This window comes from Desmodus rotundus, chromosome 3 (genome assembly GCF_022682495.2).
Source record: "Desmodus rotundus isolate HL8 chromosome 3, HLdesRot8A.1, whole genome shotgun sequence".
Lineage (NCBI taxonomy): Eukaryota > Metazoa > Chordata > Mammalia > Chiroptera > Phyllostomidae > Desmodus > Desmodus rotundus.
Genome location: NC_071389.1, coordinates 19580222 through 19592742, shown reverse-complemented (window position 1 = coordinate 19592742; position 12521 = coordinate 19580222). Strand labels below are relative to the sequence as shown.

Below are 12521 nucleotides of genomic sequence, written 5' to 3'. Positions count from 1 at the left end.
CCCTCTGCTTGACAACCTCCAGGGAGAAAGCTCAGTGCGTTTCCAGGCAACCCATTCTGCATGCCAACCCTCCAGACACCTGGAAATCTGCCACCACACCCCCCCCCAAGTCCTCCTGGGCTCTTCAGCAGCTCCTCCCTGAGCACCTCTCCCCTTGTCACACTGGCCACCTCCCTGGGATTTTCTCCAGTTCACCGGAGTCTGCCAAATGGAGGCCTGAGCCTCACCGTGGCACGGGGCTCAACTGTTGCTGTTAGGGGAAGCTTCTGCCATTCTTTTGTTCCCACTGAGCCCAGTGTCTCCAGAAACCCACCTTTAGAAAGATGCCAATCGTAGTCTCAGCCTTGTGGTCTGCTGGGGCTGGGGAGCCCAGGACCTGGGTTGGTCCTTGTAGGCATGGTTAGTTCTGAGCTGGGTGCCAGCCCTCACACCTCATTCTGCACACCGCACCTCCAAGCCTGGCTACAAACCTAACGAACAGCTTTGGATCCTGAGGCCAACCAGGAGGGCGCAGTGGGCCGGCCAGGCCAGCCCACCTAGCCACACCTGCACAACTGTGAAAACGTCTACAAGAGCAGGGCTGGTGAGTCATCTGGAGAGGAGGGTGGCAGACCACACCTTCCACCTGTCCTGGCGGTGCCTTAGAGGAGGGGCGCTTGCGCATTCCTGGGCTGGGCCCCTGGCAGGACTGTAGTTTTGCCCTGCTTCCTGCCTGGTGAGGTCAGAAGGACCTTCATTAATCGGGTTAAGGGGACCTGGTGGTGCAAGAGGCAGGCTGGCCTCTGCCAGATGTCTCGCGCTCCTCTCAGCAGAGTAGGGATTCAGTCTGCTCCTCCTCCTGCGCTGGCAACGAGGATCAGGGCCTCTGGCAGCCCCCCAAGCATCTCAGAGGCAAACGAAGCACATCCAGCCAAGTCTGTGGCTTTCTCTCTTTATTCTGTGAGTTCATGGAGAATAAATGCAAGCCCTGATTTCCGAGAAGGTGAAGATAATAGTAAGGCAGTCTGTTAACTCTGCTGTCTGCCCCCCTTCCCCCGCTTGCCTGGGCCCCTGAACAGGCAAATGTGTCAAGGATTGAGGTCCGGGGCATCAGGGAACTGGCGAAGCAGCACCTCGTGTGCTCTGAGGCCTGGCGAGGAGCCCATCGGGGACCCAGTGTGGGAGGTGGGAGTAGTCAGCAAACAACAGCGCTGCAGGGCTGCCTTGCTTGTCTCCCCGCCGCCCCCACGCTGACTTCCCCACCCTCCTTGCTCCTAACCTACGCAGCACAGATTTTGTGCAATGACAAGGAAAGGGAACATTCAGTGCCAGGCTTTTAATTACTATTGCTCCGGGCTGCCGGCCTCCACACCAGGTGGTCACAGGGAGAGGGTTTTATCACACCACAAAGCCAAAGGGATCCAGTCTGCGATGCGTGTGCGTTCGGCACCTGGTGGGGGTGGGGCTGTGTTCCCACCGTGGGAAGCCTGGGCCCTGATTCCTTACATGGGTAGCAGAGCAGGGCTGGCTGAGGGCAGCCTGGGCATTGGGGAGTCCCTGGGCCAGGTGGAGATGCTGCTGGGCCCTTCTAGCAGGCTCTGGGGAAGGCCTGTGACTGGTAGGAGAGGGCTCTTTGGGAAGGAGGCCGAGGTCTGGACGATGATCGGGATTGATGCGCTGTGAAGTGTAGCCCAGTGAGAGGAGCACAGTGGTAATCTTGGCCACAACACTACCGTTTACAAAGAGCTTTCCACTTTGTCGTGCATGCTTAACCCTCACACCCGTCCTGTTTAGGGGACACAGCTCAGAGAAGGGATGTTACTTGCCCAGGGGCAAAGAGGTAAAAAATCAGGGCAGGAGCCCTGGCCTTGCGCTCTACTCAGCAGTCTCCACAGGGAGTCAGGGCTGGCCCCAGGAGCCAGAGGAGCCACCCAGGCAGGGAACAGGTTGCCCACCCCTCGAGCAGCCAGGGTGGCGCTGGCTCAGGGGAGCACTGTGGTGACGCTGGTCAGCACCACGTGCTCTGAGACTTTGGAGACGGAACACCGACTCTGCAAGGACAAGGACTTGTGCCTGGCAGAGGAGCGGGGGCTGGGGGCCTTCAGAGAGCCGCAGGGACCCAGGCCAGGCAGGCAGCAGGAGAAGGCAGCTTTAAACTGCTCCCGGAATTTGCCTTGGTTGGGAGACAGAAGACACAGCTGTGAGGAGACAAATACTACAGCAAGAAGGGGCCTTGGGCCCTGGGACGCCCATGCAGCTCAAGCCAAGCTGCCTGTGAGGGGCCAGGAAGGAAGGGTAGGGCTGGATGGACAGAGCCCCAGAGCCACCTCATCACCACCAGGGAGAGAGGACAGAGGCCGCAGAGCAGGTTCCCGAGGAGAAATGCGATTTGTATCTGATTCCTTGACTGTGCTCTGGCCCTGAGCCCAGCGGCTCCAAACCTGCTGTCTGGCTCAGGGGCCTCGGATCATCTCTGCCCTCCTTGGCGAGTAGGTGGAGTGACCCGGGGCTCGCCTAGGCTTTCCCCATCTCTGTCCCATGGCAATGAAGATGCCAGCAGCAGCAGCCCTCACACCAGGCACCATGCCAGGTGCCTCAGTGCCTGAGAAGCTGGTGTCCTTCATCTTCACTGCAGAGATGGGACACACGGCTGTGCGGTGGCTTGCCCAAGGTCACCCAGCTAGAAGTTCTAACCCAGCCCGGTTCTAACCCTGAAGAACTTAAAGAGGAAGAGAGAGTGGGGAGGAGGGGCTACCACAGCCACCTTGTTCAGCCGAAGGACAGCAGGGAAACATTTTATCTGGAACTGAAACCTCGTGTTCCAGCATCCCGCCAGCTGTCTGGCGCCCAGCAGAGGGCTGTGCACAAAGTAGGTGATCAGTAAATGTAGACCAAAGAGAGGAACACAGTGTGTCCTCTGCTGCAGAGCTCATCTCTCCTGTTCTCTCCTCCCAGCTGGAAACCCCTAGCCAGCCTTCGTTGAGTAATTCTTGAGTCTCACTGAGGGTTATAACATTGACCCCTGGTCCCTGTCAACATTTTCTTGAAGATTGTTTGTGTCCAGGCTTGAACAGTCAGCTGGAACTGTCCTCTAGGCCTTGTCCCAGGGTCAGAGCCCTGGTGAGTCACACTTTTGCTGGGCTGCTGGGGGTCGGGGAAGGGGGAAGGGGGGGCATGACCACCCTGAAACAGAGGTAGAGGGAAGGCGGGGGAACTGTGGGAAAGCAGAGAGGAGGCCTGGGTTGGGGTGAGGGACTGGGAGGCCCGGATTTCCAGAGGGGGGAGTAAGGGGGCTAGTGTTAGAGGACAGATCTAGGGATAGACCCCAAATTCTGGGCCCTCTGCCAGTGTGTGTCTAGCTGGGCACGGGGAAGCCCTCTCCCTCTGCCAGGCATTCTCCCTTAGCCCCAATGCCTCCACTATGGGGAGGCCCGGCTCCCATGGGAGCCTCGGCTCCCATGGGAGCCTGTGTTGACGGGGCAGGCTGATGGAAGGCCCTGCAATGCATGTACCTGGAAGGGGTGGAGGTGAGCCGGCCTAGCTGCTGCCCTTCCCACCCACTCACTGGTCTGCATATTCTGCAAAACTGGGTCCTAGGTGCTGGTCAGCTAACTACCTTTGGCCACAGCTGGGGTTGTGGCCAGCCTCCCGCTCAGACCAGGGCTCCTGGGGGTGGGGTTACATCTTCCCCCTGAGTGGGAGTTACCAGAGCGGAGCCATGATTCCCAGGAAGGAGCACATACGTATCTGGTATCCCCAGCCATCTCGTATTGGGGGCGGAGGACGGCTGTCCTGGGGGACTGTTGCTGCCCTCCGCCACTCTGCCTGCCCCGCCCACTCACCGCTGAGGAAGTTGTAGATGATGGGGTTGGCAGCGCTGTTGGCGTACACCAGCCAGTGGGAGAAGGTGAAGCAGGCGTAGACGGCTTCTCTGTCGCTGGCTTGGTGGAACATCCCGAACACCCTAGGACCAGGGGGGAGGACAGTCAGAAGTGGGGCAGCCCTGACCGATGAGGCTCAGTTGATAGGGCATCATCCCATGAACTTAAAGGTTGCCGGTTCGATTCCAAGTTGGGGCACATGCCTGGATTTCGGGTTTGGTCCCAGTCAGGGCACTTGGGAGAAACAACCGATTGATGTTTCTCTCTCACCTCGATGTTTCTCTCCCGCTCTTTCTCCTTCCCCTCTCTCTAAGTAGAGAGATGAAATCTTAAAGAAAAGAAATGGGGCAGATGCATGTGTGTTTACGTGGTGATGCTCACAGAATTCAAGACCCAGGGCTGTAAAGCACAGGAGTCCCTACTGCCCCTTACACCAACCCAGTGGCCCTTTCCCAGGCCTCTGGGTCTGGGGTGTTGACTAGTTTTGGGTTCTGGGGCCCAGAGGATGACTAGTGTGGGCCTGGGGACTGGCACCAGGGCACGTCTGCTCAGTCACCGGCTATTCTCCCCATCCACGTTCTCATCCTCCCTCGCAGCAACACAGTGAGTCCCAGACACTGTCCATTTTCTCAAACAGGGAAACTGAGGCTCGAAGAAGTAAATGACAGGCCCACGATCACCCAGCCAGGAAGTGGCCAGGTACAGAGGCACACCGAGACTGTCTTGCTCTTTCCCTGCGCCCTGTGGGCCCCCACTGGCCGTGCCTGCCGGGGCCCCTTCCACTCAGCCTGCTCTTCCTCCTGCGGGGCTCAGCCCCTCCCTTCAGTCTCTGCCAACTGTCACTGCCTCAGAGAGGCTTTTTTCTTAACCCATTGTATGTTTTTAAAAGATTTTTAAAAATCCCATTAGCCCCTGTTACTGCCACTGTCTACCCACTTTCCCTATTTATTTTCTTCTTAGCAGTTATCATCGCCCGGCATTCTAGTGTATATTTTCTAGTGTATATTCCAGTGTATTTATTCCTCCTCCCGCTGGATGTGGCCTCCGTGTGGCGGGGACTCTGTCTTGTGCACTGTCTGTGTTCCCAGCCCTTCCATCTGACAACTGAGTGGCTGGATGGAGGAGTTTTCACAGCAGCCCTAGGAGGCCGGGGCGGTTAATATTCGCATGTCACAGATGAGGAGACTGAGGCTCAGAGAAGAGAAATGACCTGCCTTGGGGTGGAGCCAGGTCTTTCTCCAAAGCAGAGACAGCTCCTTCCTCTGACCGCACACCGCCCCTCCCCCCGACTGCTCCCTGAGTGCCGTCACCTCTTAAGGACATTGAGGACGCTGATGGGCAGGTAGCACAGGGCAAAGACCAGCAGCACCACCATCAGCATCTTGGCTGTCTTCCTCCGAGCGCGCATCTGCTTCACCTCAGCCAGGAAGGCCCGGGCTCGTGGCGGGGGCTCTGTGCCCTGGCCCTGCCCCTGCTCCTCCGACCGGTCTGAGGGCCGCTTCCAGTTCCTCACCAGGGCCGACGTGGTGCCGGGGATCTGTCCAGCACAGACAGAGGTAGCGGTGGTGGGAGGAGCGCCTCGGGAAGTCAGTCCCCTTTGCTGGGACCCGTTTCGGGTTGGACCCTGGGGCAGGTGGAGGTGGGCGAAGGGAACAACCCTTGCAAAGGAAGGAACCTAATATTTATGATAGAGACCGACACTGTGGACCAAGGGTGAACAACCCACCTTCGTTTTCCATTAGCTCATTGTGAGACCACCCCCAACGTGCCTTTGGGGAAGATGTCACCGGCCCTCAGTCACAGATGAGGCAACTGAAACCCAGTGAGGCAGGGGACCCATGGCAACATCCTCCCAGTGCCCACCCAACCTCCTCGGATCACCCTCTCCAGCTGGGGGGGGCAGGGTGGAGGTGAGTTGTGCCTTCGCCTGGCCCACGCCTGCCTGTGGGGAAGCCTTGGCAAGGGGTGAGCAGGTGAGTGGCATGGAAGGGCCTGGGCCTCAGAGCACAGGTCCCAGCCTTAGGCGGTCCCATAAGGCTGTGATGGTTCCGGGTGCCTGGAGCAGCCACAGATTTCCTGAAGCCTCTCCCACCACTGGGCACCTGAATCACCCCATGACAGAGGGCATGAAGCTACAGTCCAGGAAACTTGGGGTCTAGGGCCAGCTCAGCCATTCCTGAGCTATGTGACCTTGGTCAACTCACTTTCCTTTTCAGAGCCTTGGTTTTCCTGCCTGTTAGATGAAGAGAGTGATGGCTGCCATCTTGATCGGGGGCTGTAGGAGCAGGTGCGCGTGCTGGTGGGTGCGAGGCTGCCCACACTCTGGCCTGCGTGCTCTTGCTGCACCGCTCCATCTGGGATTCACTGCCACGGGGCCAAGGGCCTCTGAGCAGCCCCCGCCCCCACGACACATCCCACAAAACCTGCCATGGGTCAGTGTGTAATAGAGGAAAGAAAGCAGGCCCTGGAGCCAAAAAGGCTCTGCCACTCTCTGGCTGTGGCAAGTTGGTTGCCGTTACTTGGCGTCTGTAAAGTGGGTAACATTGCTGCTTTGGTGAGATAGCGGTGAAAACATTGTGAGCAAAGCGCATGATTCGGCAAGCAACATGGAGGCGCCACGGTGTTGCGGCATTGAGCTGAGCACTGGGTCCCACTGACCGCGGTTTGAGTCCCTGACCTTCCCCTCCCTGGCTGGGGGGTTTGGGGAAGTTGCTTTGCCTCTCTCAGCCTGTTTTCTCATATATTAAGTTGGGGGTAATATGTGGTGGTTAAGAGGATGCAAGACTAGCTGGAAGTGAGTGGTACAGTCAATGGCAGCTACTGATACTATTCAGTTCCAGAGTCAGCTCTAGTATGTTTGGCCTGAGTTTGAAAGTCCCTGGGCCTTGCCTCTCTCTGGTTGTAACCAGGATAGTGTGTTCTGAAGGCAGAGGGCTGTCTACTCCCTTACACCAGTACCCTACCCTCTCCCAGCCCAGACAGCGACACCAGTGTGGGCCTCACCTGGCGCCCCCAGAGCTTGCGGAAGATCTGGAAATACGCCATGGCCATGAGACCCAGCGGGGCCAGGTAGGTGACAATGAAGAAGCAACTGTGGTAGATCTTGGGATAGAGGTCATCTGCAGGGGCCAAGAGATGCAAAGGTTGGGCCCCCAGCCTGTCCTGCTTAGCAATGCCACCCAGCCCCAATTAGGGCCAAAGCAAGCAGCTGGGCCCCATAGAGGCTCCATGGCAGAGAGACCCCGGAGTTGCCCAGTCTGAGGGCATCCATCCTGGGGGGAGCCCTAGCAGAAGTCTGTATGTACTAGAGGAGTGACCCACCCTGAAGGTGTCCTCGGTAGGTGCCCGCTCTAAAGTGTCCTCTCGGGAGATACTCCCCCTGGGTGTCCAGACAGATGCCTGCCCCAGGGGAACGTGTCCCAGAGGTGCCCACTTCAGGAGGGCCTGCCCAAGGCTGCCACCATTACCTGCCCAGTGTTCGTCACAGACGGAGAAGAGCCGGGTGCGATTGGCCAGCTCGGGCAGCACACTGCTGCATTCCATGACAGCGGCCTGGGGCACCATGACAGCCAGCGACACAGCCCAGATCCCCAGGATGGAGCCGCGGGCACGCCGGGCGGTGCTCTTGAACAACAGCGGGTGGCAGATGGCATACCAGCGGTCCAGGGCGATGAAGCTGAGAGTTAGCACTGCCACTGACACAGACACGGCCTGCCCCATGGAGACACCATGTCAGTCCTCTTGGGGGCCGCCCAGAGATGTGGGGTGAATGAGGGACTCACAGCCCAGCAATGCCGGGAGCCAGGTGCAGTGTACATGCTGACTCCACTTGCTGGCTGTGTCGATTTGGGCAAATCACTCACCCTCTCAGCCCCACCTGCGGAGTGGGAATATACCATTCACCTGCAGGAGCCTCATAAAAATAAATGCAACCATGGAGAGAAAATGTCCAGCCTGAGACCTGGCACAGAGTAGGTGTTCCCTGCTATGAATAATAACCTACACTTCCAGAACTCGTGCATACCAGACACTCCCATTCTCATTACCCTCACAACCACGCCATGAGGCGGGGACTCTCACCCCATGTTACAGATGAGGAAACCCAGGCACAGAAAGGGTAAATACCTCCCCAGGGTGATTTTCCTCTGCTGTCTTTATTCTCGGGGTTGCTAGCGCTAATCAGTTGAGTGGAAAACCTCAAAACAATGGGAACTTCAAGAGGCATTTCTCTCTGCCCTGGGAGGCCATCCCTTCCCTAGGCTGTTGGGAAAGAGTCCTCATTCTGGGAGGCAGGGATGAGCTGAGGCCTGCAGTGAGCACTGCCTCCAGGAGAGCCCCCGCCTTCTGTGTTACAGGGAGGTAGCGGAGGGGACATTCAGGCCTCTGGCCACCCTCTTTCCACCCAGACCCCAACCCCACCTGAACATCCTGATTCCCAGTGGGGGTTGGGAAGGCCCTGGCAAGGGGCGGGGGCAGGGAAGGAGACTTTCCAGCAGGGCCTCTCACATCTGCCTCCTTTGCGATCAGGGAGGCAGGCTGAGTGTGCATTTGTGTCTGTCACCGTGGGCTTGTGCCTCTCTCCTCCACTGTGTGCCGTGTACCTGGAGGTGACTGTGCATGTGTCCGAATGTGGCTGGCTGTGTCTGCGCGTGTGATGGGGGGGGTGGGGGGCTCTGTACGAGTATGTGGGGCAGTGTCTGTGGCCTCCAATGTAAGGCTTGATCAAGGCCTGCCCTTGCTGACACTAGAGGATGACACCACACAGGTGCTGACTGAGCCACAGCGTCCTGTCTGAAGGGCAAGTCTGAGGGTCACTGAGACTTCTGTAAGGCCAGGGTTTTTGTATTTGATGTGACAGTGGGGTGATGAGGGGCACCAGGCAGAGCTCACCTGTAGGTAGGGGATGACCTTGCAGAGGGCATGGCCAAACAGCCAGGACTCGGTGATGTCCACCAGCAGGCTGGCTGGCAAGCAGATGGCTGTCACCAGCACATCCGCCAGGGACAGGTTGACGATGAAGTAGTTGGTGACGGTCCTCATGTGGTGGTTCCGCCACACCGCCAGGCAGACTGAGGGTCAGGGTGGGGATGAGGGGAAGCCAGTGGCAGAGCCACACCCTCCCACACAGTGAGCCCCCACCCCTCACTACCCAGGCGTCCAGGTAGAGAGAGGCTGGGGGTAGGAGAGAGAGGGAGGCCCATGATTCCTTCCGGTCCCCAGGGGAATCCCCAAGCACCACAGGGACACAGGGACCTACCCAGCGTGTTGCCCACCAGGGCCACGAGGAACACAGCCACATAGGCTGCGATGAGAACCCACTCGTATTGCTTTGGATACAGATAATCGCGCCACAAATAGCGGAGAAACTCGTCTTCGTAGTAGTAGTCGGGAGGCACTGGGGACGGTTCCCTGCTGCCATTGGGGACTCCCGACTGGATCCCTGGGGTGGCCGAGGGCTCCATGAGCTCAGGAGCCGCTGCGGCCTAGAGGCATCCTTGGCTCCGGGGAGGAAGGGCACTGGGCCGGGCGGGGCCTCGGCCCACTGCCCTCAGGGAGCCGGGAGTCTTGCACTCAGCTCTTTTGGGGTTCCAGCCCCAAACCTCCTGAAGGAAGGGAGGGAGCAGGAAGAAAGGAGACATTAGGGAGTGCCAGGCAATTTGCATATAAACTCTCTCTTAGTCCTCACAGCTCTGTGCTGTGGGTTACTGCGGAGGACAGACCTCGCCCCGTTCAGCCTCAGTTTCCCCATCTATTCAACGGAGTGATGACCATACCTACCTCACAGGACCTCAGCGGGGAGCAATGGGCTCTAAGGCGTGCCTAGTGCTTTACCCAGAAGCTGGCGCGGGGAGCTGGCTTCCCCATTATCAGAGAACCCTGCTTTGCGGAGGAGGAGATGGGAGCTCAGAGAGGTTGAGTCCCTCGCTCAAGGTCACAAAGCTACTGTGCCAAGTCTGTCTGGATGCACCAAACATCACAGATTTGAGAGGGGAAGTCATCCGATTGCAAATATTCTTCCCCGAATATCAGTTCACAGGCCTGAATTTTTGGTTGAAAAAAAGTTCAAGAGAGGCTTTAGAAACGCAGGCCCGCCCACCGGACCTGCCAGACCCTCCCCGGTGGGGACACGCACCGGGGACACGGTGGGGGAAGGGTGCGGGGAGGAACTGGCGGTGTCTCTGGAAGTGGGGCGAGAGCCCGAGGCCCAGCCGCGGGCGGGACCGCTCAACCCCGGGGCTAGCCGCTCTAGAACACCCCCGGGCCGCGAAGCCCCCCGAGGCCGCCAGGGGTCGCTGGCGGCCGGCGAGGAGGACGCTCCCTCCATTCATAAATCCGGCCTCGCTCCCCGCCCCTCCTCTCTGGCTCAGACCCCTCCTTCTCTCGCCTGGGCAGGGACGACCCCGGACTGTGTAGGCGGGTTGCCGGGCCCTGGAGGCCCCTGGGCGAGGGGGAGGGGACTCCTCCAGACCCCCCGGAGCGTCGGCGGACCCACTCCCTGAGCCGGACCTCCCTGCACCTCCCGAGCTGTGAGGGGCTGTGGGGCGGGGCGGGGGAGGGCAGAGCGAGGGCTTTAGGGGGTTTGCAGGAGCTTGCCGGGAGGAAAGCCTCCTGGGGACTCAGCTTCCCAGCACCCAGGTTATCCCCCGAGACTCCTGGCTCTCGCCGAGGGTCCTTTGAACCCCCCACCCTGGGCCTGGGGTCCCTCACGCCCTCACCTGTTGGCTCCGGGACGCCGGCGTCCTCGGTTGCTGATTTCCTGGACAGTGAACCGGGGACTTCGCCTCCCTGCCCTGAAGGCTGGGCTCTTGAGGGTGCTGTGGCTCCAAAGCGGGCTGTGGCTGGCGCGGGATCCGCTGGGCTGCGCGCCGCCGGGCGGGGTGGCCGGGGCGGGAGGGGCAGGGCGGAGAGGGGAGCCCCCCAGCCGGTCTCCTCTTCACGTCTCCCAGCTTAGAGACCCGAGACCCGGAGGGCGGAGAGAGATGCTGGTCCCTCCTCGCTGCCCACTTCACGCTTCCATCCCACTTCCATTCATGCGTCCATCCGTTCATTCATACCTTTCGCATTCATTCAACATTTCGGCCTCCGCATTCAGAGCACACCTACTGAGTGCCGGCGGGCGGTGCGGGGTCAGCTTCCGAGAGTCACAGTGCAGAGGGGATCCCAGCTGCACCCCTCCTCGCTGTCACCTCGCTGAGGAGGAGGATGGCACAGGTGGGTCACAGGGATGACCGCCCCCGGCCAAGCTTTGGACGCTACTGCAGCTGCTAGTCCCCAGCGATGCCAGGGGCCCTGCGCCCCTTCCCAGCCCGCATTCTATCTGCCCCACCCCATCCTTTTTGTTTATACCTACGTTCCCCCTCCCAAGACAGAGGTGGTAGGTGGCGACGAGAAGCTGGGAGTCAGAGAGGCTGGTTGCCTCAACAAACATTTACTAAGCAGTGTGCCAGGCACTCAGCTACAATAATGCAGCTGCCATTTGTATAGTCCTGGCCATGCGTGATCTCATTTCATCAATCTGGAGGTAGTTGTTATTGTCCCCATTTTACTGATGAGAACACTGCACTCATCATGTTTCACATGTTGCGGTGACTTGCCCAAGGTCACACGGCAGAGCCACAGCTAGGATTTAAGCCTGTGCTTCTCTCCAGGTCTGTCGGCCTCCTCACCAGACAGAGGTGCCCAGGCTGGTGGGAGGCAGGCAGGCTCTCGGCCTGGCAAGTCCTCTATGGTGTGAGGTGAGCTGTGAGGGGGCCAGGGGGTCGTGGGGCACAGAAGGACAGATTGATCTAGCCAGAGCATCAGGATTGGCTTCCTAGAGCAGGAGCCTCTAGGCAGACCTGAAGAATGAGAACACAGCCCTACAAGGGGATTGTGGTAACAGCAGAGAGAATTCAAGGTAGAGGAAACAGCAGGTGCAAAGGTGTGGGAGTCAGGCCTTCCGGGGAAACACAGGGAGGTGAAGGGCTACCTCCAGGGCCTCAGGCAGTCACCTTGGCCATCCCCTGCCTCAAGACACGACCTTCGTATCACATCAGACCCACCCTCCTCTCTCACCTTCCGAGACACACCTTTCCCTCCTGGGAGGGGACTCCTGAGATGTAACCTCCATCTTCCCTGTTGCAGCCACAGCCCCCTTTCAAAGGATCGGGGATGGTGCTGTTAGGCATAGTGTGTGGGAGGAGAGCTTAGGCAGCATAGGGGGATGGTCCGGTAACCTTCGCCTCTCCAGAGCAGGGGGAGGAGTGAAGGTAACTCGCAGGCCCACTCTGTCTGGGCGGGCTTGCCGTCCGCGCAGTGGACGGTGTGTCCCAGCATCCTTCTGGTTACAAAGCTCTGTCCTGCCTGCCCAAGGTGCTGGCAGAGGTAGGGGGATGGACGAAGTGACACAAGAGAGGACTGGTTGGGGTGTGTGTGTGTGTGTGTGTCTACCTGTCCCCACACGTGTGTGTGTCTGTGTTTTATTAAGGGCTGTGAGCGTGTGCCTGGAGGAGTCCCGTGTGTGTGTTCAAGCCTCTGAGGGTGCATGTGGGTAGAGGACAGGGTCCGGGTTGATGACTGAGTCGCCCTGGGTGGGATGTGTCTAGATGGGTCTCTGTGTGTATTGGTGTGTTGGTGTTTGTATCTGTGGGGAATGTGTGTGTGGAGGTGTCTGTCTCTGTG

The 12521-nt window shown here is 59.1% G+C and overlaps 1 protein-coding gene across 1 annotated transcript; it reads right to left on the bottom strand.

Moving 5' to 3' along the window:
- Positions 1-863: 863 nt before the first annotated feature.
- HCRTR1 (hypocretin receptor 1) lies at positions 864-10662 on the bottom strand. Its single transcript, XM_024554496.3, has 8 exons — positions 10577-10662; positions 9118-9463; positions 8751-8929; positions 7328-7571; positions 6864-6979; positions 5171-5397; positions 3822-3943; positions 864-2152 (listed from the first exon to the last, which is right to left on the bottom strand). Exons 2-8 carry the CDS (start codon positions 9320-9322, stop codon positions 1962-1964), a joined length of 1284 nt encoding a protein of 427 aa, XP_024410264.2. The 5' UTR covers positions 9323-9463; positions 10577-10662; the 3' UTR covers positions 864-1961.
- Positions 10663-12521: the final 1859 nt, after the last annotated feature.